Here is a 23,330-nt window from a genome sequence, read left to right as displayed (position 1 = left end):
AGATGCTTGGCAAATAGGAAGTTGGATTGAAGGGCTGGTTTTGGTTGCAGGGACTGTTTTCAGCAAATTTGGGGAGGGGAAAGAAGAGGTGGGAGGCATAGGCAGAAGGGCCCACAAATCGGAAGTTGCAGATGATTATGTATATATTGTTAATACGTTGGTGTATATTGGGTACAACATGGACTCTGGAGCTGGACTCCTGGGTTCGAATCCTGACTCTGCTACTTACTAGCCGTGTGATCTTCGGCAAATGATTTAATTTCTCTGTGCCTCACTTTCCTTATCTGTAAAATAAGAATGGTAATAGCACTTTCCTTGTAAGATTGCTTTGAGGAGTAAATGAATCAATACATGCAAATCACTTAGAATAGCGTTGTCATCATCATTAATCTGTCTCTAAAGTGCTGGGAGGTACTTGGTGCCTGGGAGTTTGATGGGCCATCTGCCCACAGGAATGCCACATGCCTGTTAATGACTCAGCCCTGCTGGGGAAGGGAGGGCAGGGAGCTTTACTCTTGTCCCCAGAATGGCGCTTTTACCCTCCAGGTGAAGATAGGGAAATAGGGCCCAGATTTGTCCACAGGTTTACTCAGGGCCACGAGGCAGCCACAGAGCATGTCCTGAGGCTTTCCCCTGGGCTCCCAAACTAGTCTGTAGTTTGATGCATCTTTAAAATTGTGCCACTTTCCCTTTCTCCATGACTGCCTCCAGTCAAATTCTTGGCTGACGCCAACAACTTTGGAATACCAGGCTTCTTCCTACCGATTTGTTTTCCAGTTGAACCACCAGACTCTACTTTTTTGTGGTCTCTCTACACCTTATTTTGCTTCTTCACGCCTGCCTTGCTTCTGGATCAGAGCTAAGCAAGAACTGAGGACAGAATGGAGGCACGGAAAAGAGAGGCAGTCCCAACCTACCAGTTCCTGGGTCTGTTCTCTGCTCCGTCATCACACATATGAGCCTGCCCAGACACTCGCACTTGGATTTTCTAACTACTGTAGCAAAACCTTTCATATGAAGTGCCTGTGATAGAATGTGATTGCTGTCAGATCCGTGTCCTGTTCCCTTGTTTCTGTTGGAGCCACTCTAGCCTGGCAAGCGAGCCCTGAGCTCCTTTCTCTACCATGTCCTCCTCCCCCGCTTCCTCATTTGGTTCTTTCAGTGAGTGACACAGGGAGGTGCCCGGTTATGTTCCCTGTTGCCCCATGGGCAGAACTCCCGGCATGCTGCTCAGGACAAGGTTTTATTGGCCTCATTTGCCCTTGAAAGTTCAGGGTCTTGCTGGGACATCTCTCTCTGGAGCACTAACATCAGATGAGTCCGGCAGCGGGTCGTGTGGGGAAGCCCTCAGGCCACTACATTCCAGATGTCTTACCCATGCATGGTCCAGAGACTCTGCAGAAACAAGGAACGATTGTGCGGCACTAAGGGGCTTTCTCCCAGGCCTGGGATGCCTTGGAGTGGGGGCTGGCTTCCATTCAGCTTTGCCTTTTCAGCCCCTCTGCATCTGGCTTCTGCTCCCTGGCTGGTTGTTAAGTTGTGGCTAAATTGTCTCCCCCTCCCCCATTTCTTCTGAGGCCTAGGGGTCAAGGCAAGGCACATGGGGACAAGAGTCTAAGCAGATTCTGGGGCAGGGGCGGGAGAGAACAGCAGGTGGTCGGGGGCAACACCTGAAGGAGTCTTTGGCAAGGAAGGACCAGGACATGCTGAAAGGGGATTCTCTAGATCGGACCTGTCCAATAGGACACTCTGCCAGCATGGAAATGTTCAATAGTCTGTGCTTTCCAACTTGGTAGACATTATCCATATGTGGCTCTTGAGCGCTTGAAATGTGGCTGGCATGACTGAGAAACCGAATCTTAAAAAAAAATTTTTTTTGGTTTTCATTTAATCAAAAGTATTCCCATTGTTTCTTTTTTTACTTAAAAAAAATTCTTTTTGATGTTTATTTACTTTTGAGGGAGAGACACACAGAGCATGAGCAGGGGAGGGGCAGAGAGAGAGGGAGACACAGAATTGGAAGCAGGTTCCAAGCCATCAGCACAGAGCCCGACGCGGGGCTCCAGCTCACAAGCCGCGAGATCACGACCTGAACCGAAGTCGGGTGCTTAACCGACTGAGCCACTGAGGCGTCCCTCCTGTTGTTTCGATTTAACTTAAATGTAGGTAGCCACATGTGGCTCATGCCTACCACACCGAACAGTGCAGCTCCAGATAGCTCTCAGAAAAAAATGGTGGCGTGCTCTTGAAGGCTTCTCTCGTCTCGCAGTTCCCCTGATGAGGCTGGGGGATGCTGGCCTTTTCCCTTCCTCTCACGAAGGAAGGCTTGTCCACTCTGGCAATTTCTACACTTCACCAACTCTGGAATCCTGATGCCCTGGGGCCAACAGGTCCGTGGCTGTTGCACGGGCTTCCATTGCTTTCGTGGGGAAGCAACTGGGGCAGTGCTTCCCCACCTTGCCAAGCATGTTTTCTGCCCAGCTTTGTAACACACAGGTGCTCACATGCCCCAGTGGATTTGGCCAAGGCTGTTACTGTGGAGGTGGTGGGTTGGTAGGAAAAGCAGAAGCTTTTGCTTCTTTCTTCCTACTTCTATGGAGAGTGAGTTCGAACTTTATTTCTACTTTAAAGGACTCTAGAAACAGGCCCAATTAGGGCCTCCAGAGGTGAACACACAGATCCTCAAACACGTATTGAGGGTCTAGTGTTTGGAGGAACCGGATGCTTCTTGAAAGCAGTCGCCCTGACTTTGAGAATAAGCACCATAGGTTTCCAACTCTCACACCCAGGAAGATCTTACTGATGTTTTATTTAAATCCGTGCGGCTGACCCTTAAGCTGGCTTTCCTTTTTTTCTTCTGTGGAAATAGAGAAGACTTGTCAGTTATGTGAAAAAGAGAACAATAGTTCATTATGCTTATTCTCTCATGTCTGCCAGAGGGGGTGGGGACGGGTATATTGTGTGTGTGGTACATTTGGTAGACTCAGAAGTTAACCAAGTCTGGGTGGGATTTGGGCAGGGTATGGAGGATTTCGTCAAGGGTGGCCCTTGGCCCTGTGGCCAAGCAGAGGCAGTTTGGAAATCCCCAGGGCCAAGAGGAAATCCCCCGCAGCCCAGAGTGCTCCCGGAGCAGCAGACCTACTGGAGTGGTCCCTGCAGGCAGCCAGGATCTGACTCTGAGGGGACAGACTCCTAGTCTTAGCAGAGAGGACAAGCCCAGACGTCACCACTTGGGCTCTGTGCCCTTGAGATGGTGTGGTGTCACCAGGCTCTGAGCAAACCTTTGGGTGTGCTAAGGCAGGGCCTAGGGGACTGCCAAGCCCGAAGCGCAAGTGGTAGTGAGGGTAGTGATCTGGGGCTGCCCCCACCTCCCCGGAATTTCCTAGACTGCTAGTCTCAGACCACTCCCCCGCACACATGTTTAAAGCTTCCCTGGAAGTCTTCTGTTTATTCATGTATTCATCCATTCATCCATTTTATTTCAGCAATAAGCATTTATTGAGTGCCTACTATTTGCAGGGCTGTTTTGGGTTTTGGGAATGGAGCGACGATAAAACAAAGGCGGCGCTGAGCTCATCACTGCCCCTTCTTGCCTTATCCCTCCAGGATAAAGCGAGAGGCCATCTTGCCGCGGCAGCCCCCTCTGTCTTGAGCTCCCGGGGGACGCCTCTTGGGGGCGTGGCCTGGACGCCAGCCTTGCGGCGGTGAAATCCCGCGGCTTCGGCAGCAAGGGCTGGCGAGAAGGGGGAGGCCGCCCTCTGCCGGTCTCTGGAGGCGCTGCAGGGCGGGTGCGTCCCGGGGCTCTGGATGCATGTGCGCATGTGCACTGGTATGGGGCCTGGCCCCTCCCCCGGCTCCGCCCCTGCGTCTGCCGGCGGCTGGGCTGGGCTGGGCCGGGAAGCGCGGGCCCAGTGTGGCGGGGGCCTGGGGCTCTCACCAGCCACGACCACCTGGAGGGCAGCAGTGTCTGGGCCCAGCCCTGCACCTTTCCCCACTTCAGGTTACACTTCTCAGTGCTCCTTGCCGTCCCTGTGGCCATCCCTGTTCTTAAAGGGGTTCTGTCCTCTTCCACTTTGGGATCCACTCATCATTGACGTCCAGTAAAATTTCAAAAAAAATTCGTACTTCAGAGACTACCAGGCACTGCCTACTAACACTGTTATTTCATAAAAGAGAAGCCATTTGTTACACACACACACACACATACACACACACACACACACACTTTAAAAATAAAAGATCATCCTTTCCAGGAGAGAGAAGGCACTGGTGCTGAGGAACTCTGAAACTGCTCTCTGGGGTGTCCCTGGAGTGATGGGGAGCCCTCCTCCCCCAAGAGGCTGGTCCCCTCCAGCTCTAAGGGCTGAGTGCTTGAAACGTGCATGCCCCCTAACTGAGGGGCTAAATAAGTTCTATTAATGACATTTTATACCTTGCAAATTAGTAATAATACAAGCACTACGTGATAACTATCTACTTGGAGATAGGGTTTATAGACTTTTTTTTTTAAGGAGTTTTTAAATTTATTTTCTTTAACATTTATTTATTATTGAGAGACAGAGACAGAGCATGACCATGGGAGGGGCAGAGAGAGGGGAAGACACAGAATCCGAAGCAGGCTCCAGGCTCTGAGCGGTCACCACCGAGCGCCATGCGGGGCTCAAACTCACAAACCGCAAGACCATGACCTGAGCGGAAGTCAGACGCCTTACCGACTGAGCCACCCAGGCACCCCGGGAGTTTTGGTTTAAAGAACTAGAGAGGCAAATAGGGTCAGATGAGTATTATTTTAGGGTGTTAAATAGAACCTCAGGCCCAGTGTTTTTCAAGCTATCTCCCTCTAAATCAGCCTCCATCGGACATTGCTGTTTTGGACAGTGGCTTCACGCTGTTCTTTTGAAATCTTGACAGCTTGAAACCTTGGAGGCTTTAGATCTTCTTCCCAACCCCTCCTGTCAACTTCATGCCCATTTCCCATCCTCCCCCGTAGCCACCAAGTCTCTGTCTCGAATCACCCTCTCTTCCCCATCCACTGCCAGAACAGGTCAACCCTCTGCCCATCTTTCTTCTGGCCCTCACCTTGACTTCCAATGGTCTTTCAGCTTTCAGCCTCCTTTGCTTCCCAGCATCCTCCTGTTAGATCAGCATTCATAAAACACAGTTTGATCATGCCCCTTCTCTCTGCAGAAACCTGCTGTGACTCCTACTGTTTTCCAGGCAGGAGACAGAGTGCAAGGAGCTGGCTCTGGAGTCGGAATGGCTCACCCCGGCCTTGCCAATCACTATCTGTGTGGTTTTGGGCAAGTTATTTAACCGCTGTAAGCCTTACTTTCCCAGCCTGCAGTTCCTCTTTTGCAGCCCTCACCTCCCAGAGTTTTGTGAAGAAAACGAGTAACACTGTCCCTGACTCATGGCTAGTGCTCAGTATGTGTCTGCTTTGTCCTTATGCCGCTTACCTTACTTTTTCCCTCAGGTACAGCCCTTTGAGTTGCAAGTGACAGAGCCCAGCTGACCTGGTTTAAAATGAAGAAATGCATGGGCTCAAACATCTGAAATATGCAGGGGGTAGAACTGGCTATAGGCTCAGTCTTACCTAGAGACTTAAACAGGACCCAGGCCTTTTCTGTCTCTCGGTTCATCTTCCATACTGGCTCCGTCCTCAGACAAGTGGTGACAAAATGGCACAGCACCAGGTTCAGGTATTGTGGGAAAAGAAGTATGTGACTCAATAATCCCAAACTTTCGTGATATGTCCTTGATACTGATTGGGTTCACATGCCTTCCACAAACCCATCCCTATAGTCTGGGGAGATGATACACTCATCAGCCAGACTCAAGTCATATGCTAGGGTAGGTCCCCAAGGGAAAATTAGGGTGTTGTGTTCAAAGGTTGGAGGAGTGGACAGTGGGCAGCTGAAAGAATGCCTGTCTACTGTGGCAGATGGGGCTTCTTGATCTGGCCTCACCTACCTTTCCAGCTTTGTCTCTCATCGTTTACCTATGTGTGTCCTACGCTTCATCCAAACTTACTGTCTGTTTTCCCAACTCCTTGCCTTCTCTTATTCTACTCCTTTACCATGAAATTCTCTTCCTCCCTCACCTCCACATTACAGATTTTCTTCTATCTTTCACGGCCCAGCCCCAAGCTGCCCCTAAGCTGTCTGCCTAACTCCCCAACAGGAAAAGGTCTCTGCCTCTGAATTTTCCTAGAACATTATCCACGGTCCTGTTGGAGCGTTGAGCAGATTCTAGATTGAATTATAATTGTTTGGGTACATTTGTTATCTCTTCTTCTGGTCTGTATGTTTGTTGAGGTCAGGAACTATGTCTGCTTTCTCTTGTTGCAATCACTCGCTCAGTTATGTACCAAGCACTAGGTAGGTGCAAGGGACCTAACAATGAACAACACACATATCACCTCTGCCTTAGGAAGCTCACAGTCTAGCTGTGAAGAGACAGAAAAAGAAGCAGGCATCGTGCTTCCCCACAGTGTTCACCTTGAGGTATTACAAGTAATTGCTAGTTGAAAGCCTGAATGGCTTCCTTTGCTCCTCAGAGCCTCCTGGGTAGCCTGGTCCCCCCACCCCTGCTCCCGCTGCTCTGCGTCTGGCCCAGCACCAGTAACAGAGCCAAGGACCTTTCACTCACCCCCCCACGGAGAGCAGAGTCCTTGAAGTTGTTACTCTGTCTGGATATCCCTTTTTTCCCTATTGTGTTCTACCAGGTGAATTTCACCAGCACCTTTCACGTCAGTGAGTTAAATCCAGTGGATGCTTATCGAACACCTACTGTGTGCCTAGTGCCGGCGGGAGATCTAAAAAGAAGGAGGAAATGGTCCCTGCTGTCCAGGGAGAGAAAACTGAACCATAACCACAGATAGATTACCATTCAAAATATTAGTTTACGCTGTGTAGTTGTGGCATATACACATTAAACTTTAGTACATTCCAGGGGTGCCTGGGTGGCTCAGTCGGTTAAGCATCCAACTTCAGCTCAGGTCATGATCTCACAGTCGGTGAGTTCGAGCCCTGCATCAGGCTCTGCGTTGACAGCTCAGCTCTGTGCTGACTGTAATCTAAAATGGAAACATGTATTTTGTGTATTTCTTTTTGTCATAGGCTGTGCATGTATCTGTTTTCCTGCAGATACATGGAATATACAAAACATTGTGTACTATACTTTGAGAACAATTAAAGGGATTTTCAAGATTATTTTGACTATATTCTATGTTTGCCTTACAGGCTGGCTTTAGAATCTAACCCCTGTAGTATCTATGTAGGTTCCATTGTATCTCGCAGAGCACCATATTGAGTAGATTGAAGAACCACCCTAAGTACATGGTGATATTTAGGTGTAGACAGTACTGTGGTTTTGAAAATAATTTAATCACTGCCTGCAATTTGCCAGGCACAATGCCAGGTGATTTATATGTACTTTTTTTTTTTTTTTTAACGTTTGTTTATTTTTTGAGAGACAGAGCATGAGTGGGGGAGGAGCAGACAGAGAGGGAGACACAGAATCTGAAGCAGGCTCCAGGCTCCTAGCTGTCAGCACAGAGCCCGATGCAGGGCTCGAACACATCAACCATGAGATCATGACCTGAGCTGAAGTCAGACGCTTAACTGACTGAGCCACCCAGGTGCCCTTATTTTTTTTTTTTTTTTAATTCTCAGAACAACCCCATAAGGGAGGTATACTATTCTAAGGCAAAAAAGTGGAAACTCTAAGAAGCTGAGTTTCACTTTCCCTTAGGTCAGACAGTGAGAAAGAGGCCAAGCTGGGATTCAGCACACCTAGGCGTGCCTGGCTGGAAGTGTGTGCTCTTTGCACATTGTCACCATGCAGGCCTTGGGGTCTGGGGAGGGCTTTGTGAAGGAGGTGAGACTCAAGATGGACCTTGACAGATGGGAGGGTTCGGCAAGGTAGAAAGGCATTTACAAGTAAATGCTCTGGTGGTGATGAAGGCAGGGGACCCTGGGAAGATCTGCCTAAGAGGGTGAGAGCAAGGAGTGCTGGGGAGAGGGAGAAAGGGGAAGGAGGCAGGCCAAGGGGTCTGGGGTGGGCTGGCTGGCTGTGGGAGTGACTGTGTGGCCCCCTGGAGTCATAGGGTAGGCTTATGCAGAGTGGGCCAGGCCGGGAGGCAGCACTGACCTTTGGGCATCAGAGAGACTGGTTGTGGCTGTGTGTGAAGCTGAATGGGTTGCCAGAGCCTCAGGTTTCCCTCTGAAGAGGTCTGCCCTTGTCCCTGCTCCGAGATGATCTCCATCATTAACACGAGTCAGCTCACAGACAGAACTGACAGCATCTCGTCATCCGAGCAGAAAAGAGGAGTGATCAACACGTGGTTTCTAACAATTCAGAACAAGACTCTGAGGGTAAAGTGACACCTCAGCCTCCCGGAAGTCATCTTCCAGAGTGCTGCTGAATGGAAGGTGGGCCTAGAAGACCCTCTAGAATGTGTGGGAAAACTCAGACCTTCCCTCACAGGAGAGTGGTCTCTGGTATTCCGTTTGCTCTGCTCTGGGCTCTTTCGTATCAGGCATGGTTATCTAGTTTTCTAGATTATCTAGTTTTGGTAGAAACTGCTTGTTAGAAGGAAGTGAGACTGTTGGGGACAGGCATGCTGACAGGCAGAGTGACAGCTGATGGCCTGACAGGGTAAGGGACAAAAGAACTAAAAAGCAAGTATATGGACACAAAGGGCATCTGGCCTTCCTAACATGGGTGCGGAGCGAGGCCGCAGGCTGACTGCTGTACCCAGGACAGGGTTGGTGCCCTTTGAGAGTGGCCAGGGACATTGGTAGGACAGGGGCCCAGCCGGGAAGTCAGGAGTCATCACAGTGGGGATGATGTGCCCTTCCGTACAAGATGGAAACGGATTGGATTCAAGAGAGGGAGCTCAGAGTTTGAGATGTTTGAGATGGGTTCAGAGTGTTATTCTTAAGAATCTATAAAATGTGTATTTGTATGATATTTGTATGATTACAGATAGCAGTAGAATTTAGGAAATTACTCAAAATAGAAAGCATTTTGTGCCTTAAAGGGAATAGTCATCAGTTACCTGGAAATTTTGCTTGGGATGCTTTTCTTTTCTCCCCGCTAGTGATCACAAATAGAGAACAATAGTTAAAACTATTGCAAACTTTTTTTTTTTCAATAAGTTTATTTAAAACTTATGTGTTAGGGGGCGCCTGGGTGGCTCAGTCAGTTGGGCGTCCGACTTCGGCTCAGGTCATGATCTCACGGTCCGTGAGTTCGAGCCCCGTGTCGGGCTCTGGGCTGACAGCTCGGAGCCTGGAGCCTGCTTCAGATTCTGTGTCTCCCTCTCTCTGACCCTCTCCCGTTCATGCTCTGTCTCTCTCTGTCTTTAATAAACATTAAAAAAAATTTTTTTAAACTTATGTGTTAGACACTGTTCCTAGAGCTTTGCAAGCAGTAACTCACTTAATGCCTACAATAACCCTGTGTGGTGGGTACAATTATTTTCCCTCCTTGTACAGGTGAAGAAATCAAAGCACAGGGTTAAATTGTATAGCTCACCAGATGGACAAGCCAAGATTGAACCAGGCAGGCTGGCTCTGGAAGTCTCACTATTGACCATGGTACACCATGAAGAATTCCTTCATTTTTATTATTATTATTTTATTTTATTTTTTATTTTTGAAACTTATATCCAAATTAGCATATAGTGCAACAATGATTTCAGGAGTAGATTCCTTAGTGCCCCTTCCCCATTTAGCCCATCCCCCCTCCCACAACCCCTCCCGTAACCCTCAGTTTGTTCTCCATATTTATGAGTCTCTTCTGTTTTGTCCCCCTCCCTGTTTTTATATTATTTTTGTGTCCCTTCCCTTATGTTCATCTGTTTTGTCTCTTAAAGTCCTCATATGAGTGAAGTCATGTGATTGTTGTCTTTCTCTGACTGGCTGATTTCACTGAGCATAATACCCTCCAGTTCCATCCACGTAGTTGCAAATGGCAAGATTTCATTCTTCTTGATTGCCGAGTAATACTCCATTGTGTGTGTGTATATATATATATATATACCACATCTTCTTCATCCATTCATCCATCGATGGACATTTGGGCTCTTTCCATACTTTGGCTATTGTTGATGGTGCTGCTATAAACATGGGGGTGCCTGTGTCCTTCGAAACAGCACACCTGTATCCTGTGGATAAATGCCTAGTAGTGCAATTGCTGGGTCGTAGGGTAGTTCTATTTTTAGTTTTTTGAGGCACCTCCATACTGTTTTCCAGAGTGGCTGCACCAGCTTGCATCCCCATATTATTATTTTTTTTAATGCTTATTTTTGAGAGAGACTGTGAGCAGGGGAGTGGCAGAGAAAGAGGGAGACACAGAATCCAAAGTAGGCTCCGTGCTGTCAGCATAGAGCCTGACGCAGGGCTCAAACCCATGAACCGTGAGATCATGACCTGAACTGAAGTCGGACGCTTACCTGAGTGAGCCACCCAGGCGCCCCATGAATAATTCCTTTAAAACAGTGCTTCTCAGAATCACCTGGAGGGCTGGTTAAAACACAAGTGCTGGGCCACATATCCAGAGTTTTTGGTTCAGTAGGTCTTGAGCGGGGCCCAAAAATTTACATATCTAACAAGTTCCTAGGTGATGCTGATGCCGCTGGTCTGGGGACCACACTTTGAGAAACAACCCCTTCTTTATTTTTATATTTTTATTTACTTTTGAGAGAAAGGGAGACAGAGTGTGAGCGGGGGAGGGGCAGAGAGAGAGGGAGAAACAGAATCCAGAGAAGGCTCCAGGCTCAGAGCCCGACACAGGGCTTGAACCCATGAACCATGAGATCATGACCTGAGCCAAATGAAGTCAGATGCTTAACCAACTGAGGCACCCCGAGAGACAAACCCTTTCACTTACTGAGACTTCCCCAGTCTCCAACTGACTATGTAAAAGAGTCACTGTGGGCAGAACCTTTGTTTTGCAGGTGAGGGCCTTGGAAGTCACTTGGCTGTGGTCACACAGCTAAGTTGTTCATTCATTCATCCGTTTATGCCCTTGGTGACGTTTTTACATGTTTATTTTATTTTTGAGGGCAAGCACAAGCAGGGGAGGGGTGGAGAGAGAGGGGGACCGAGGATCTGAAGCGGGTTCTGTGCTGACAGCAGCAAGCCTGACGTGGGGCTCGAACTCACAAACTGAGAGATGGCCTGAGCTGCAGTTGGATGCTCAAGCCCCCGAGCCACCCAGGCACTCCCACGCACTCAGTGATTGAACGACAGGGAACCTCTGCATCAGGCCTTATGCTGCTTTCAGATTGAGCAGTTCTCAGCCTCAGCTGCATGTAAGAATCACTTGGGGGAACTTTTAAAAATCCTAGTGTCCAGGCCTCCCTCCCGGGCCGATTAAATCAGAAACTAGGAGGAAAGGGTGGGATTCAGGCATCGATATTCTCAGAGTCCCACAGGGGATTTCAGTCTGCAGCCCCACTTGGCACCAATATGTCAAGAAAGCCTAGGGGATGTGAAGATCTCTAACACAGCACATGCCCCAATAGGGCCAGATGATCTCCCTGGGAAGACACAGCAAGCAGTCCCTAGAAAGCAGAGGCACCGGCCCCACGCCCTCATGGCCGTGGGTGACTCCGCTTGTACAGTGTGTGACAGGGAGGAGGCAGAGCAGGCTTTTGTCCTCCCGGCCGGTGCTCACCAACCTTTGCACAGAGAAAGCCATGCTGTTTACAGGATCCACTGGGCACACAAGACTGGCCGGGGTGGCAGGCCTGGGGTCTCCAGCCACTCTGGTTGGACACTGGTTAGGTGACGGCTCTGTTCCAGACCTTCCCAGCACCCCCACCCCACCCCACCCTTTTTTTTTTTTTCCTGGAGACAAGCTTCCTTTTTTCTGCAGAGCTGACAGCTTCAAAAGGCCTGTCGTTGGCTCCTTCCGAACGGCCCCCAGCTCCCATTTCAGCCTCTTGGAAGTTCCCAGCCCTGGTCTGGGCATCCTGTGGCACTAACCAAAGACCAGGGCCAGAGTCCCTCTTCATGAGGAGCCCTGGCTTTTCACCGGCAGCCCTTGCTCATTGGCCAGACACCCACGATTTCCTCTGCCTGCAGGGCTAAGGCCCACCCACCACACCCTCCTCCGTGTCTGCGCAGTCTCTGGCTGTGTGGGGTGAGGGATGTGCACACAGAGAGTACAGTTGATTCCTGCACTCAGTCCCCAGTGTATTTACAGCCAGGCAGCGACAGTGGGCCTCAGACTGATCGCGTGGGTCTCTACTCCTGTGGCTACTCCTTTACAGGATGGCTGCGTGGCTGCTGTTTGGGCACAGTGTGCAGCAGGCCCCGTGTGTTGGATTGGATATGACATTAGTGGTTTTCTTGGCCTCTGCTGCAGTAATTAGATGGCTGGGGTGAGCCTATGATTTGTGTGTTCTCAAGAACACTGTGCTGTGATTGAGTGTTCATGCATGATGGTGTGTGTGTGTGTGTGTGTGTGTGTGTGTGTGTGTGTGTGTACGCAAATGTGCTTGTCTCATTCCTGGCCTGTGGGGCCGGGGGCTGCAGGTCTCAAATTCCTCTGCTATTTTTAGGGGCCATATCAGCTCAGCTGTCCGGGAGCCCGGGTGTGTGTCAGTAGGAAAGTCCCACCCTCCCTGTCCCTTGCCCCTAACCCTCCAACGCTGCCTGCCCCCTACCTGTGCCCTCACTCTAATCGCCTCCTCTGCCCCTTCCCCACACTGTATCACCCTCTCCATCCCAGCATACCTGGTACCTGCAGTCCTGGTGGCCACTCAGTCCTTCCAACCGACGACAACCAACCGGCCAGGGTTGGGCAGCTCCGGACGGGAGGGGCCTGGAGAGAGGGAGGGGAACAGGGGCGGGGCTGCAGCCAGTGCTATTTTGAGAAGCTAACGGAGCAGCATCAGAGAGGAGACTCCTAGCTCCGGGTTGCTCCAGGCCAGGCCATGCGGGTGAGTGTCCCTCTGACCCCCCAACCCCGGAAACGTCCTAGGCTTCTCATGCTTGTTCCTCATTTATGAAAGGAGGAGCCTTTTTGTTATTTCCCCAGATGTGGCTGAAGGAGGTGGGGCGGGGGGGGGGGGGTGCTGCCTTGGGGCTCCTCTCCCAGCTTCTTGGTGGGGAGGGAATTATCCAGCCCAGGCAGCCTCACAACACCTCAGAGGCAAGGCCCTCCTGGGTCTGACTCATGACTTTGGGAGTTTTGGAGCGGGCACCATTTTCTAAACCTCAGTGTCCTGGGACTGCATCAGCTTGTCCACAGGCTGTGACACGCCTTCCCCACAAACCATTAGTGCTGGAGGCCTTCGTTCCTTGGAACGCTATTTTCTTCCGAGGTCTGGAACCCCAGTACCTTCTTAGACACTGGGAAGTCTTGTTCCCTGCTTTGTGTTGCCAGCTTAGCCTTCCACCCTTCTTCCTCCTGGTGGACAAGAGAAAGGCACTGGAGAGGGGTGGTTCTTGGAGTTGTCCGGACGGCCACCAGTGGACTCAGTGTGGCCTTCTGCATTTCTGTGGATCGGACACTTGGAAGGGGCGCAGATGGCATCTCGGGGATGCCCTGACTGTCTGTAGGTCTCTTTCAAGCAGAGATTACTCCAGAAGAGTAAGTTCCTTAAAAAAGCCAGTGAGGCAGACATAGCTGCCTCCCAGTCGTTCCGTTCCCCCAGCGCCACCCCTCCCGGCCACCAAGGGTCAGGTTTTTAGTCGTGTCAGCAGTTGGCAGTGTGTGGGCTGGCCCAGTGTGGTGGTGTGCCCAGAGCCTGAGATGTGCCCATGGGCATTCGTATCTCCCTGTGCCCAAGGACTGCCTCGCCCCAGCCACACAACTGGTACCAGGGCTGAGGTGTGTGTGGGTAGCTGGGGTGGGGCCACAGAGACTCCTCACCCTGAGAGGTGGGTGTTTCCTGCCCTAGCTTCCTCTCCACACCACCCCAGCCTGGGTCCCCAGGCCACCAGCACCATGTTGAAGATTTGGGGCCATGTGTGACGATGGTGAGACAGACGGCAAAAGGCTCCGCAGAGGGGCAGCGAGTATCCCCAGGGAAGGGAGGCCTCCAGCAGGTCCGGCCGTTGGAGGAGGAAACCCGGGCCCTTCTGCAACTGCAGTGGCAGCAGGAAGCCATTCCAGTGCACCTGCTTCCTCCGGGCTGGCCGGTAGTGACTGCAGGCGCTCGGCTGCTTTCTGTTCCGCCCTGGGGTGGGGGAGGGCTCTCACTGGAGGCTGGACCAAAGGGGCCAGGGTGTCCCTGCCAAGCTCTTCTCCCCCTCCTCCTTTGGCTGGCAGCATGGCCTTCAGGCCACTCCCCAGAGGGGCCTCGCTCCTCTCAAGCAGCTCTGTGCAAAGCTTGTTTGGGTCACAGTGGAAGGGCAGGTCATCTCTGGAAACCCCTGCTTTCTACCCCAGCTGTTATTCTGGCAGATGATGTCACGGAAGCTCAACGATGCAGGTGAATCAAGGGAGGTGGGGGCAGGGCTTACTTCCATCCCTTAAAGTGAACCTGGGAGGTTCTTGCTGGAGGACGGACCTGGGTGTGAGTTCTGATTTGCGACTCGCTGCCATGAGGCCTTGGCCGTGTCATTTCTGAGCTTCCTTTTGCTCATCTGTAAAGTAAGAATCATACTACTGTCTACTTCAGAGGAATACTATAGGGGTTAAATGAGATAGTGCACGAAAAGGATTCAGCATGGTACCTGGCACTTAGTACATGCTCAGTAAAGGTTAACTGTTATTACTCTTACTACTGTTCTTTCTTCCCCATGCCCTCATCCTCCCTCTCGTTCTTAGATAAGTAGGTGCTAGGGTGGGATTGGTAGCGAGAGGGTCTCCGGAGAGCTACTTTTTGCTCCTCAGAGTGGGAAAGGAGACAGAGGAGGATGCCATGCCTCTTTCTTCTCCAAATGTGCAAGTTCCCTGGGTCACAGACAGCAGGATCTCCTCTTTCTCTTCCCACTGCCCTTGGGGGCTCCCAGTGTGGGGATATCTGCATGGACACTTGGCCTCGATGTGTTTTCCCAGGCTGGGTATTACATGCCTGTGGGGAGCCTGGGCGGAGGTGGAAAGATTCTCCTGGGGGCATTTGTGCCCCCATTCCTCCCTGTGAGGGGCACAGAGGATGGTAAGTTAAGGGCTGATGGCCTTCGCAGGTCCATGCAGAGGGTAAAATGCAGCCTGGTCCAGCCCCCTGAGTGTTGGAAGCCTTCCCAGGCTGAGCATAGATGGGTCCCTCAGCACATCTCTTGGATTTCTCCTCTTTGACAACAAATGCTTTCAGCTATTATCTCCTCTGCTTTTTCTTTTTTATTGACTATTTAGCCATCTTTACAATAGAAATAAGCAGTAAGTAACAAATACATAACAGAATAAATACCAAATGTATCCATTGTGTCTAATTTACAAGACTGTGATGATGCCTGTTTGCATATTATTTAGGTTCTAGTTGCTTTGATTGATATTATTTTAGGTGGAGTTTTCCCTATGGTTACATTGATCATGTATTTGTTAGTTTAAGTGGCAACATAATGGCGCATTGTACCTAAGTATCGTAGTTTAGCCAACCCTTCCCTAACTCTGGGCATTTGAGTTGTTGCCAACTGGGGGCTGGTATACAGAGTGCTTCTTTAAAAGTCTCTGCATGGGTTTGTGGGTGTTTTTTCTTTCTCTTCCTTTCTTTAAATCGACTTATTGCTTATACATTCCTTAGATGGGGTGGCTAGGGCCAGAGGATGATGCATTTTATGGCTGTTGTTGCTTGCCAAAGAGCTACTAAGCAAGTTCAGAGTGCCCCTGCCCTCCCTTCCACCCCACGGCATTGAGTGTATACGATCTATTAATTGTTGCTCAGTTTAGAGATTTTGCCTCTCTTGTTTTGCCCTCGTCCCTGGGAATCAGGATTGGCAAGTGTTATTCTCCATAGTTTACAGTTGAGGGAAGAAACCAGATGGGAATAAGAAGTTGGCCAAAGATCCCCCGTTGCAGGACTGCCGTGCAGCCAACATTTATTTATTAAGCACCCACAGTATGATGGGTAGAATAGAGTTTGCGTCCGCGAAGAAACCACAGTCCAGGGAACGTTGTAGGCGCACAACCTGCTTGCGAATCCCAGGGCCGCCACTTACTGACTTTGGGGCCCTCAGCCAGGTACTTACCCTCTCCTATTTCCTTATCTAAAAAGTGGGCTGTTGAGAGGATTAAATAAGGAGACAGTATGAAGCAACTGCCACCGTGCCTGGCTCCTAGCAAGTATTCCGTGAGCATTGGTTTCTCTTCCCTTCCCTCAACGGAAGAAGCCAGAAGTGCCAGAGAGAGTAGTCGGGGAGGTGGTCAGAGCCTCAGAGGGGCAGGATCGTGGCTGGGGTCTCCCTTTGCAAGTCTAGAAACTCTGGGCACCTGGAACGCTAGTGCCCTCCCTGTCCATCCATGCTTTAGCTTGATCCAGACCTCCTGAACACTGACACCGACACAGTACATACACCAGGATGACTCAGCCCCTCGGATCCTGCCTAAGCCAGGGCCAAAGGTGGGCCTCTCAGGGAGCAGCATGGGCCTTGCACTCAGAGCACCTTGGGTTCAAATCTCAGCTCCACCACTGAATGGCTTTGTGACTTAATCTCATTCTGAGTCTTCTTCCTCATTAGTAAAATGAGACTGATGTCGTGAGGCTGTTGTAAGACTTATATTTAAAAATACATTTGGGTTCCTGGGTGCCTCAGTCGGTTAATCGTCTGACTCAGTTTCGGCTTGGGTCACGATCTCATGGTTCGCAGGTTTAAGCCTTGTATCGGGCTCTACAGTGACAGTGTGGGACCTGCTTGGTGTTCTCTCTCTTTCCCTCTTTCTCTGCTCTTCCCACGTGCTCTCTCCCTCCTTCTCTCTCTCAAAATAAAATAAACTTTAAAATAAATAAATAAGAGTAAAAATATGTGTTAAAGGGGCACCTGGGTGGCTCGGTCGGTTGAGCGTCCAACTTTTGGCTCAGGGCATGATCTCATGGTTTGTGGATTCAAGCCCAGTGTTGGCCTCTCTGCTGATAGGCAGAGCCTGCTTAGAATTCTGTGTCTTTCTTTCTTTGCCCCTCCCGCACTTGTGCTCTCTCTCAAAAATATATAAACTTTTTTTTTAAATGTGTTAAATACTTTTACAGGGCCTATCTCATTAGGGTAGGTATTCCATATTCAATAATTAATGATGTTGTCAGAAATGGCTGCAGTTTGGGGCTCCTGGGTGTCTCCGTTGATTAAGCGTCTGACTTCGGCTCGAGTCATGATCTCACGGTTTGTGAGTTCAAGCCCCGCGTCCAGCCCTGTGCTGACAGCTCAGACTCTGGAGCCTACTTTGGATTCTGTGTCTCCCTCTCTCCTGCCCCTCCCCTGCTTGCACTCTGTCTCTCTCTCAAAAGTAAACATTTAAAAAAAAATTTAAAAAACAAAACAAAAGAAATGGCTGAAGTCCCACGAGGGAGCAGGTCAGGGTTTGTTCCCAGATCTGGCAGTGACCGTCATGGAGATATTGCCTCCGTCTTTGGGGTTGAGTTCCTCATCTGTTATGTATTGGCTAAAGACAGGTTTTTTGGATTCTAAGCAAATCTTAAAATCCAGTGATAAGGAAGAAAGGAGAAATATTCAGGCAGTTCCTTACAAAAGCCACAGAGAGAATTTCCTCTGCGGAGAACCCCATCTTTGTGCCTAGAGTGATATTTCTAAGGAAGAGCTGATACAGAGGAACAGGCCTGGGCGTGAATGGACTGGTGTCCTCACAGCCTGGGATGAGTGGACTTCCCCCTGCACACATAGAAAAACTTGAGCAGGAGAGCAAAGAACAAATGAATTAAATAATTAAACTTCACATCTAGCATATGAACTGGATAGTAAAAGAGACAAGTCGACAAAGCAAGTTAAAAATAATTAATTGTGGGGCGCCTGGGTGGCTCAGTTGGCTGGGCATCCGACTCCTAATCTTGGCTCAGGTCATGATCTCACAGTTTGTGGGATCGAGCCTTGCTTCTGGCTCTGTGCTCACAGTGAGGAGCCTGCTTGGGATTCTCCCTCTCCCTCTCTCTCTGCCCCTCCCTGCTCACATTCTCCCTCTCCCTGTCTCTCTGTCTCTCTCTCGAAATAAATAAACTTAAAATAAAAATAATAAAGAAAATAAAAATAATTAACTGAAAACAAAAAATTCTCCAATTTTTCACTGTTAATTCATGATGAGCAGTAATAAGAACAAACGAGTTCTTGAACTCCACTGAACTGAACGGATTCTTTGAACGAAGCCTCTCTCTGGGCTGAGGCAGATTCTGCCTGTTAATTTTCAAGAGGACCAGTCCTAATTTCTCACCCATAGGTGAAGTGGCTTTACAATTCTCCAGGTCCCCTTCCTCCAGGCTGGTGATGGCGTGTTGCAGGTAGAAAGCCAAAGTTGCTGCAGTTCTGGGGAAGCTTTGTTAATGCCCTCACAGGCCCGTAACGTCGGTTCACTGAGTTAAGGGCTTGAGTGCCTCTCTTTACCCAGACTCCTAGGGTGCAGACCTGGAAAGGACATCAGCCATTGTCTAGACTGGTCCATACCCTAATTCTATAGAGAAGCCCAGAGAGGTGAGGTGGCTTATTCAAGGACACACAGCTCCCGAGGGCAGGAAGTTCTAAGTTCTGTACCCCACCTTGCCAGCTCTTTCCCCCAGTGCTTTATCCCTCACTCCTCCTCTGACCTTTTGAGCTCTGTAATCTTTCCCCTTTCGTTTCCTCCCCTCTGTCCCCTGTTGCCCACAGTGTTTGTCCTGGCAGGTGGTGGCCTTTAGGAAGACTCCGATTTCCTGAGACACCCTGCCCACCCTGCCTGTGTCTTCTCTGACCCAGGGGGCAGGCTACCTTCAGCACCATGGCCTTTTCATCAAGGTTCGCCTTCTGGGAGCAAAAGGAAAGTTGGGTCTCAAAATCCTTATGCTTTTCCTATGTGCTTGGCATGGTGTGTGCAGGCAGGAGTCTGGCTTGTGGGCAAGGGAGCTTGGGGAGCTAGAGACAGACTGGGGCATGAACGTGTATTTGGGGACTGGGGAGAATCGCTCTGCTCTGGATGGGCTTCTGTGCTGAGTCATGCTCCTTCTCTGAGCTCCACCTCTGGTAAGCTGAGCTGCCTTTTGTCCCACTGGTGCCCCTCCAAGTTAACCACCCCACACCCTTCCCATCTACCCCCTTCCCCCCGCCCCCCACGGGCTGCTCTGACTCACCGCTGGGAACGTGGGCCGCTGTGGGGGGCCGCGGGGGATGGCGTTGGTTCTGAGGCTTCTGGAACTGGGTCCCCCCTGGTCTGGGGACTGTGGTGGGTAGAAGGAAAGGAGCCAAGGGTTGGGAGCCAGGCCAGTTGGCTGCCTGGGTTCCAGAGGGTGATTCAGGCTGCCGACCTGGGCGTGCCTTTGTGCTGTGCACAGTCCCCAGCTGGGCAATGACCTGTAACAGACAGAGCCCTTGGTTGGGGGGGCAGTGGGGGAGGCCGTGAGTCAGCCTCAGGCTAAATCCAGAGCTGAGCTCAGAGCTGGGCCTAGTGTCCCAGACCTTTCGGGGGGCAGCCAGTGTTTCCCCCAGTGCCTCACCACTTGGGCGGGACACTTGGGGTCCTAAGCTCGCATCACTGGAGGGAGGACAGAATTGGAGCCGGTGGCGGACACGGAGTGGACTCGGAATCTGGGCCATCCCTGAGCCCAAGCTAATAGCACCGCGTGCAGTAATGAGCTTGTCTGTGTGGTTTGTGAACACTTGCTGCTCCCCTAACCTGTGTGCCCAGGAGCTAATGCATGGTGTGACCTTGGGGGTGTGGGGTGGTGTGAGGGATAGGCACCGGGGGTGGGGGCAGCAGGTGCAGACCCAGTCTCTCCCACTCCTCCTCATTCTCTCTCCACCAGCCCCTCCCTTCCCTTTATCTGCTCCAGTCCCAATTTCTAAAGTAGTAGAGCCCACTCTGATGAATAATTGCCATTTCCCCCCTGTCCGTAACAGTGTGAGCTAACTTTGAAGCTTCAGCCCATTGAAAATAGCTCGGTAGACAAGTCGCAGCTTTAAAACTTCAGCGGCCATCATGCTGGTCAGTGCCCCTAGGCACTGCTAATTAGAGCTCAAAAGTAGCCAAAGACTCCCCCTCCCCCCAGGGGGATAATTAACATGATTCTGGAAATGTTCCTAAAGATCTTTTCCATCAGGAATTGAGGACTCCTTCCAATGCTTTTACCCCACTGTGCCTGGAAGGAAAGGCATGTTGAAGACGGGTAGAGCTGCTCACAGACCTGCCTTTTTCCCATAGTCCTAAGTGACTGGGGAAAGAAGAGAAACGAAGTCCATGAGGCATTGTCTGAGCTTTTCCCAACTCTGCTCCTGCCCTCTAGCTTCTGGGCTGAGCCCAACCTCCTGGCCAGAACAGCCAGAGCTCAGGCATCTCTCCTAAATTCTGCCCCCAACCTTGGGGTTCCCTCCCTCAGCTGCACGGTTAGCAATTTTGTGGGTCTGAGGTTGGCAAAATATCTGGCCTCCCTGCCTCTGCCCCATTTCCTGTCCCCAGTCCAAGCTCAGCTGTGTGGCTGGGAAGGCATTCAGGCTCTGGGCCAGGGGCGATCACAGGGACCTAAAAGCAAGTTGGAGCCAGCCTGGTAAGGGCCGCCCATTCTACCTCCGTTGGCCCAGTAGGGCTCCCACCCTGGGGTTATTCCCTCCTTAGTCACTAGGTCAGGAGCCTCTTATTCAGACCACTTCTCGTCTGAGCCGGGAATGACTCTTGCAGTTGAGCATGGGTTGAGTTAGCTGGACCTTTCTGTCCACCCTGTAACCAAGGCCATGATGGCACTCTTCAGACCGCCCAAGTGGGCCACGTGACTGGTGGCCGACAGCAAGGGTACTTGATCCCGCTATTCATTCTTGAAGCTGTCACTGGACAGTTTTGACCGCAGCACAGGGTATCCGTTGCTCATGTCCCTCACCCCAGTACTCCCAAATGCGCAGGAACTCTGCCCGCTCGGGAGGGAGGGCCCCTCGGATGTTTTCCTCCTGTGCTTTTAATGCTCTTTCCCGCCCTGACCTGCCAGTGACTTCTTTGTCTGCTCCCTCAGGTTAAAGAGGAGGACAAAACTCTGCCGAAGCCTGGCCCCCCTGGCAAGGAGGAAGGGGCTGTAAGTGTTTCTCTGAGCCCCCGATGCGTGTGCCCGGGTGGGTGTGCCTGCCTGCCTTCGCCTAGTCCGTGAGGCGGTTCCGCGGACCAGGCAGGCATGGCAGGTGCCCCTTCGTCTCTGGGTGGCCAGAGGGAATGCCACTAAAGGGGCAGAAAGCGCAGCATGTGTGATGCCAACCTCTGGGGTGCGCGAAAGAGATGGGAACACCGAGGCGCTTTGGACACCTCCCCCGGCCCCTCTCTTGAGTTCCTACCTTTAGCTCTGGTTTTCTGGACCCTCTGGGGCTGGAGAGTCCTAGGCGGGCAAACTCTTAGGCTGGGGAGCACCAGAGGAGAGCTCAGCTGTTGGGACTCTTCGTCCTGCTCTGGTGACACAAGACCGGCACAGGGAGGGATTTCACCGCAGCTGTTTTGTCTCTTCCCAAGACCCCGTCAGCTGCTTGGTGCGGCTGACCTGGAGGCAGGCTCCGGCTGGTTGGTGCCCCCAGCTTCTCCCCCAGGTCACTCTGCCTCGAGATAGAGACCCTGAACAAAGCTGGACTCTTTTCAAGCAAGAAAAGAGAGACAGTTCCAGAATAGCCAGGTCTAGAGACGTGTAGTTAGGAGAGGACCGCTGTCGGCACAGGGGGCAGGAGTGCGGGGGGCCCTGGGGCAGAGCTGGGTCACAAAGCGGATCCGGGCTTCATTACCCCAGATGGTGCCTGTCCCAGTTCCCCCACTTCCTTGGATGGAGGTTTGATTAGCCAGACTCTGTGGCTTCCACCTGATGTGTAATTAATCCTGCCAGGTTAGCCAGTGATTTCAAAGGGGTGTGCTTGAGACATGCTGGGGAGGGGCCCGGGAGTATCCAGATACTCCAGAAAATTACACGTGAAGTGCTTAGAAGACTTCCCGGCACATAATAAACACTGTGTGTTAGCATCACCATTGTCACTATCTTCACTCGGGGGGGATGGGAGGAGAGCCAGAAGAGGGCGGAGAAGGGAGCAGGAGCCGGCAGCCGGGGCTGCTAGCCAGCTCCGCAGTGCCCTGGCATGCCATGGAGCACTCTTGGTCCAAGAGGTTGAGGGAGAGGCACCTTCAAGCCCTCCTCTCCCCACCCCGGCCTCAGGGCCTCCCTGTAGCTGAGGCCCGGACTGAGGTTGCTTGGGTCAGCCCTGTTCAGGACGTGCCAGAGGTCTGCCCACTCTGAGTATCTTCCTGCATCCAAGCAGCTATGGCAGCCAGACTTGTAGAGCCCAGGGCCCAGGTATACCCTGGAACCAAGGTCATTGTTTTGCGCAACAGGGACTCAAACATAGCCCATAGTGGCAGGGCATTGCCGGATCAGCAAGGAGCCCCCAGGTTGACCTTGCTCCCCCAGGCAACGTGGCTGGCTTTGCAGGAAACTCTGCCCTACTATTAGGCAGCCTGGCTTTCCTAGTGGCTGTCCCTCGGGACCGCAGACAGTTCCCACCAGTGTTGGGGGGAGGGTAGGCGCATTAGGCAAAGTGTGCCAACATGCTCCAGGCGGGTGCCAGAGGCTGGGAGGCTGGCTGAGCCAGGGCCCCAGCTCCAGGGCAGAGTGGATCTGTGGTCACTTGAGTGCTTTCCCCTTTGTGGGCCCCAGCTCTCTCCTCTTCATCCTATTACTCTGCGCACACACACCCTGGGAGCCAGGAGGCCTCCAGCCCTTGGGAAGGTGGCAGGAGGAAAGCTGTAGAGACTTCACAGAGCAGCCTGAGGTAGAAGCTTCCCCCCGGCCGGCACTGGGTTTCTGCAGCCCTGAGAGTGGGGTGAGGGGTAGACAATGGCCGCAAATCAGGGGAGCAGGAGGGAGGAAGCTTGGCATGTCCAGGGGCCAGGAGTTGCTCCCCAACCACTGTTTCTGCTGGGATTGGTAGGTTCTGGGTCTGACGGCCCAGAAAGCACAGTGATAGAAGGACCGGGGACCACAAAGGCAGAAGGCCCCAGAGGGAGGCCCAGGATTGATGGCAGGAATTGGTGGTTTGACCTCTCCATGCTCCATCTCTGCTGTTGTTTGGGCCGCGAGGGAGTGGGCTCACCTGGATTGGGGCTTGGTTGCTGCCCTGACATCGGCCAGTAACTCTGGGACACTTCATGGGCCTCCGGGCACTGTATGCTGGCATCTCACAGCTCTGTGCTAAGGCTACGGATAGACAGCAGGTGACTGCAGTACC

The 23,330-nt window shown here is 51.6% G+C and overlaps 1 protein-coding gene and 2 long non-coding RNA genes across 19 annotated transcripts in view; 1 reads left to right on the top strand and 2 right to left on the bottom strand.

The window, feature by feature from the left end:
- Nucleotides 1–23,330, top strand: part of MYO18A (myosin XVIIIA) — a 103,251-nt gene that overhangs the window by 24,221 nt on the left and 55,700 nt on the right. Inside the window, exons 1-3 of one of the 17 annotated variants that reach the window (XM_058704139.1) lie at nt 12,841–12,955; nt 18,768–18,916; nt 21,093–21,151. The exons of 14 other annotated variants lie outside the window; for them this stretch is intronic. In XM_058704139.1, the coding sequence (XP_058560122.1) occupies nt 18,877–18,916; nt 21,093–21,151 (99 nt within the window). In that variant the 5' untranslated portion in view covers nt 12,841–12,955; nt 18,768–18,876. Of the gene's footprint in view, nt 1–12,840; nt 12,956–18,767; nt 18,917–21,092; nt 21,152–23,330 lie in introns of those variants that run through there. 2 more of the 17 variants (XM_058704140.1, XM_058704141.1) reach the window with 2 other exon arrangements.
- Nucleotides 4,564–5,784, bottom strand: LOC131497659 (uncharacterized). The gene is made up of 4 exons (XR_009255070.1): nt 5,594–5,784; nt 5,457–5,513; nt 5,080–5,133; nt 4,564–4,755 (listed from the first exon to the last, which is right to left on the bottom strand). It is a non-coding gene; the product is annotated as an uncharacterized LOC131497659 (long non-coding RNA).
- On the bottom strand, nt 18,178–19,799 carry LOC131497660 (uncharacterized). The gene is made up of 2 exons (XR_009255071.1): nt 19,226–19,799; nt 18,178–18,527 (listed from the first exon to the last, which is right to left on the bottom strand). It is a non-coding gene; the product is annotated as an uncharacterized LOC131497660 (long non-coding RNA).

This window comes from Neofelis nebulosa, chromosome 16, assembly GCF_028018385.1.
Source record: "Neofelis nebulosa isolate mNeoNeb1 chromosome 16, mNeoNeb1.pri, whole genome shotgun sequence".
NCBI classification, from domain to species: domain Eukaryota; kingdom Metazoa; phylum Chordata; class Mammalia; order Carnivora; family Felidae; genus Neofelis; species Neofelis nebulosa.
The sequence above is the reverse complement of the archived record's forward strand: the minus strand, read 5'-3'. Positions and strand labels throughout refer to the sequence as shown.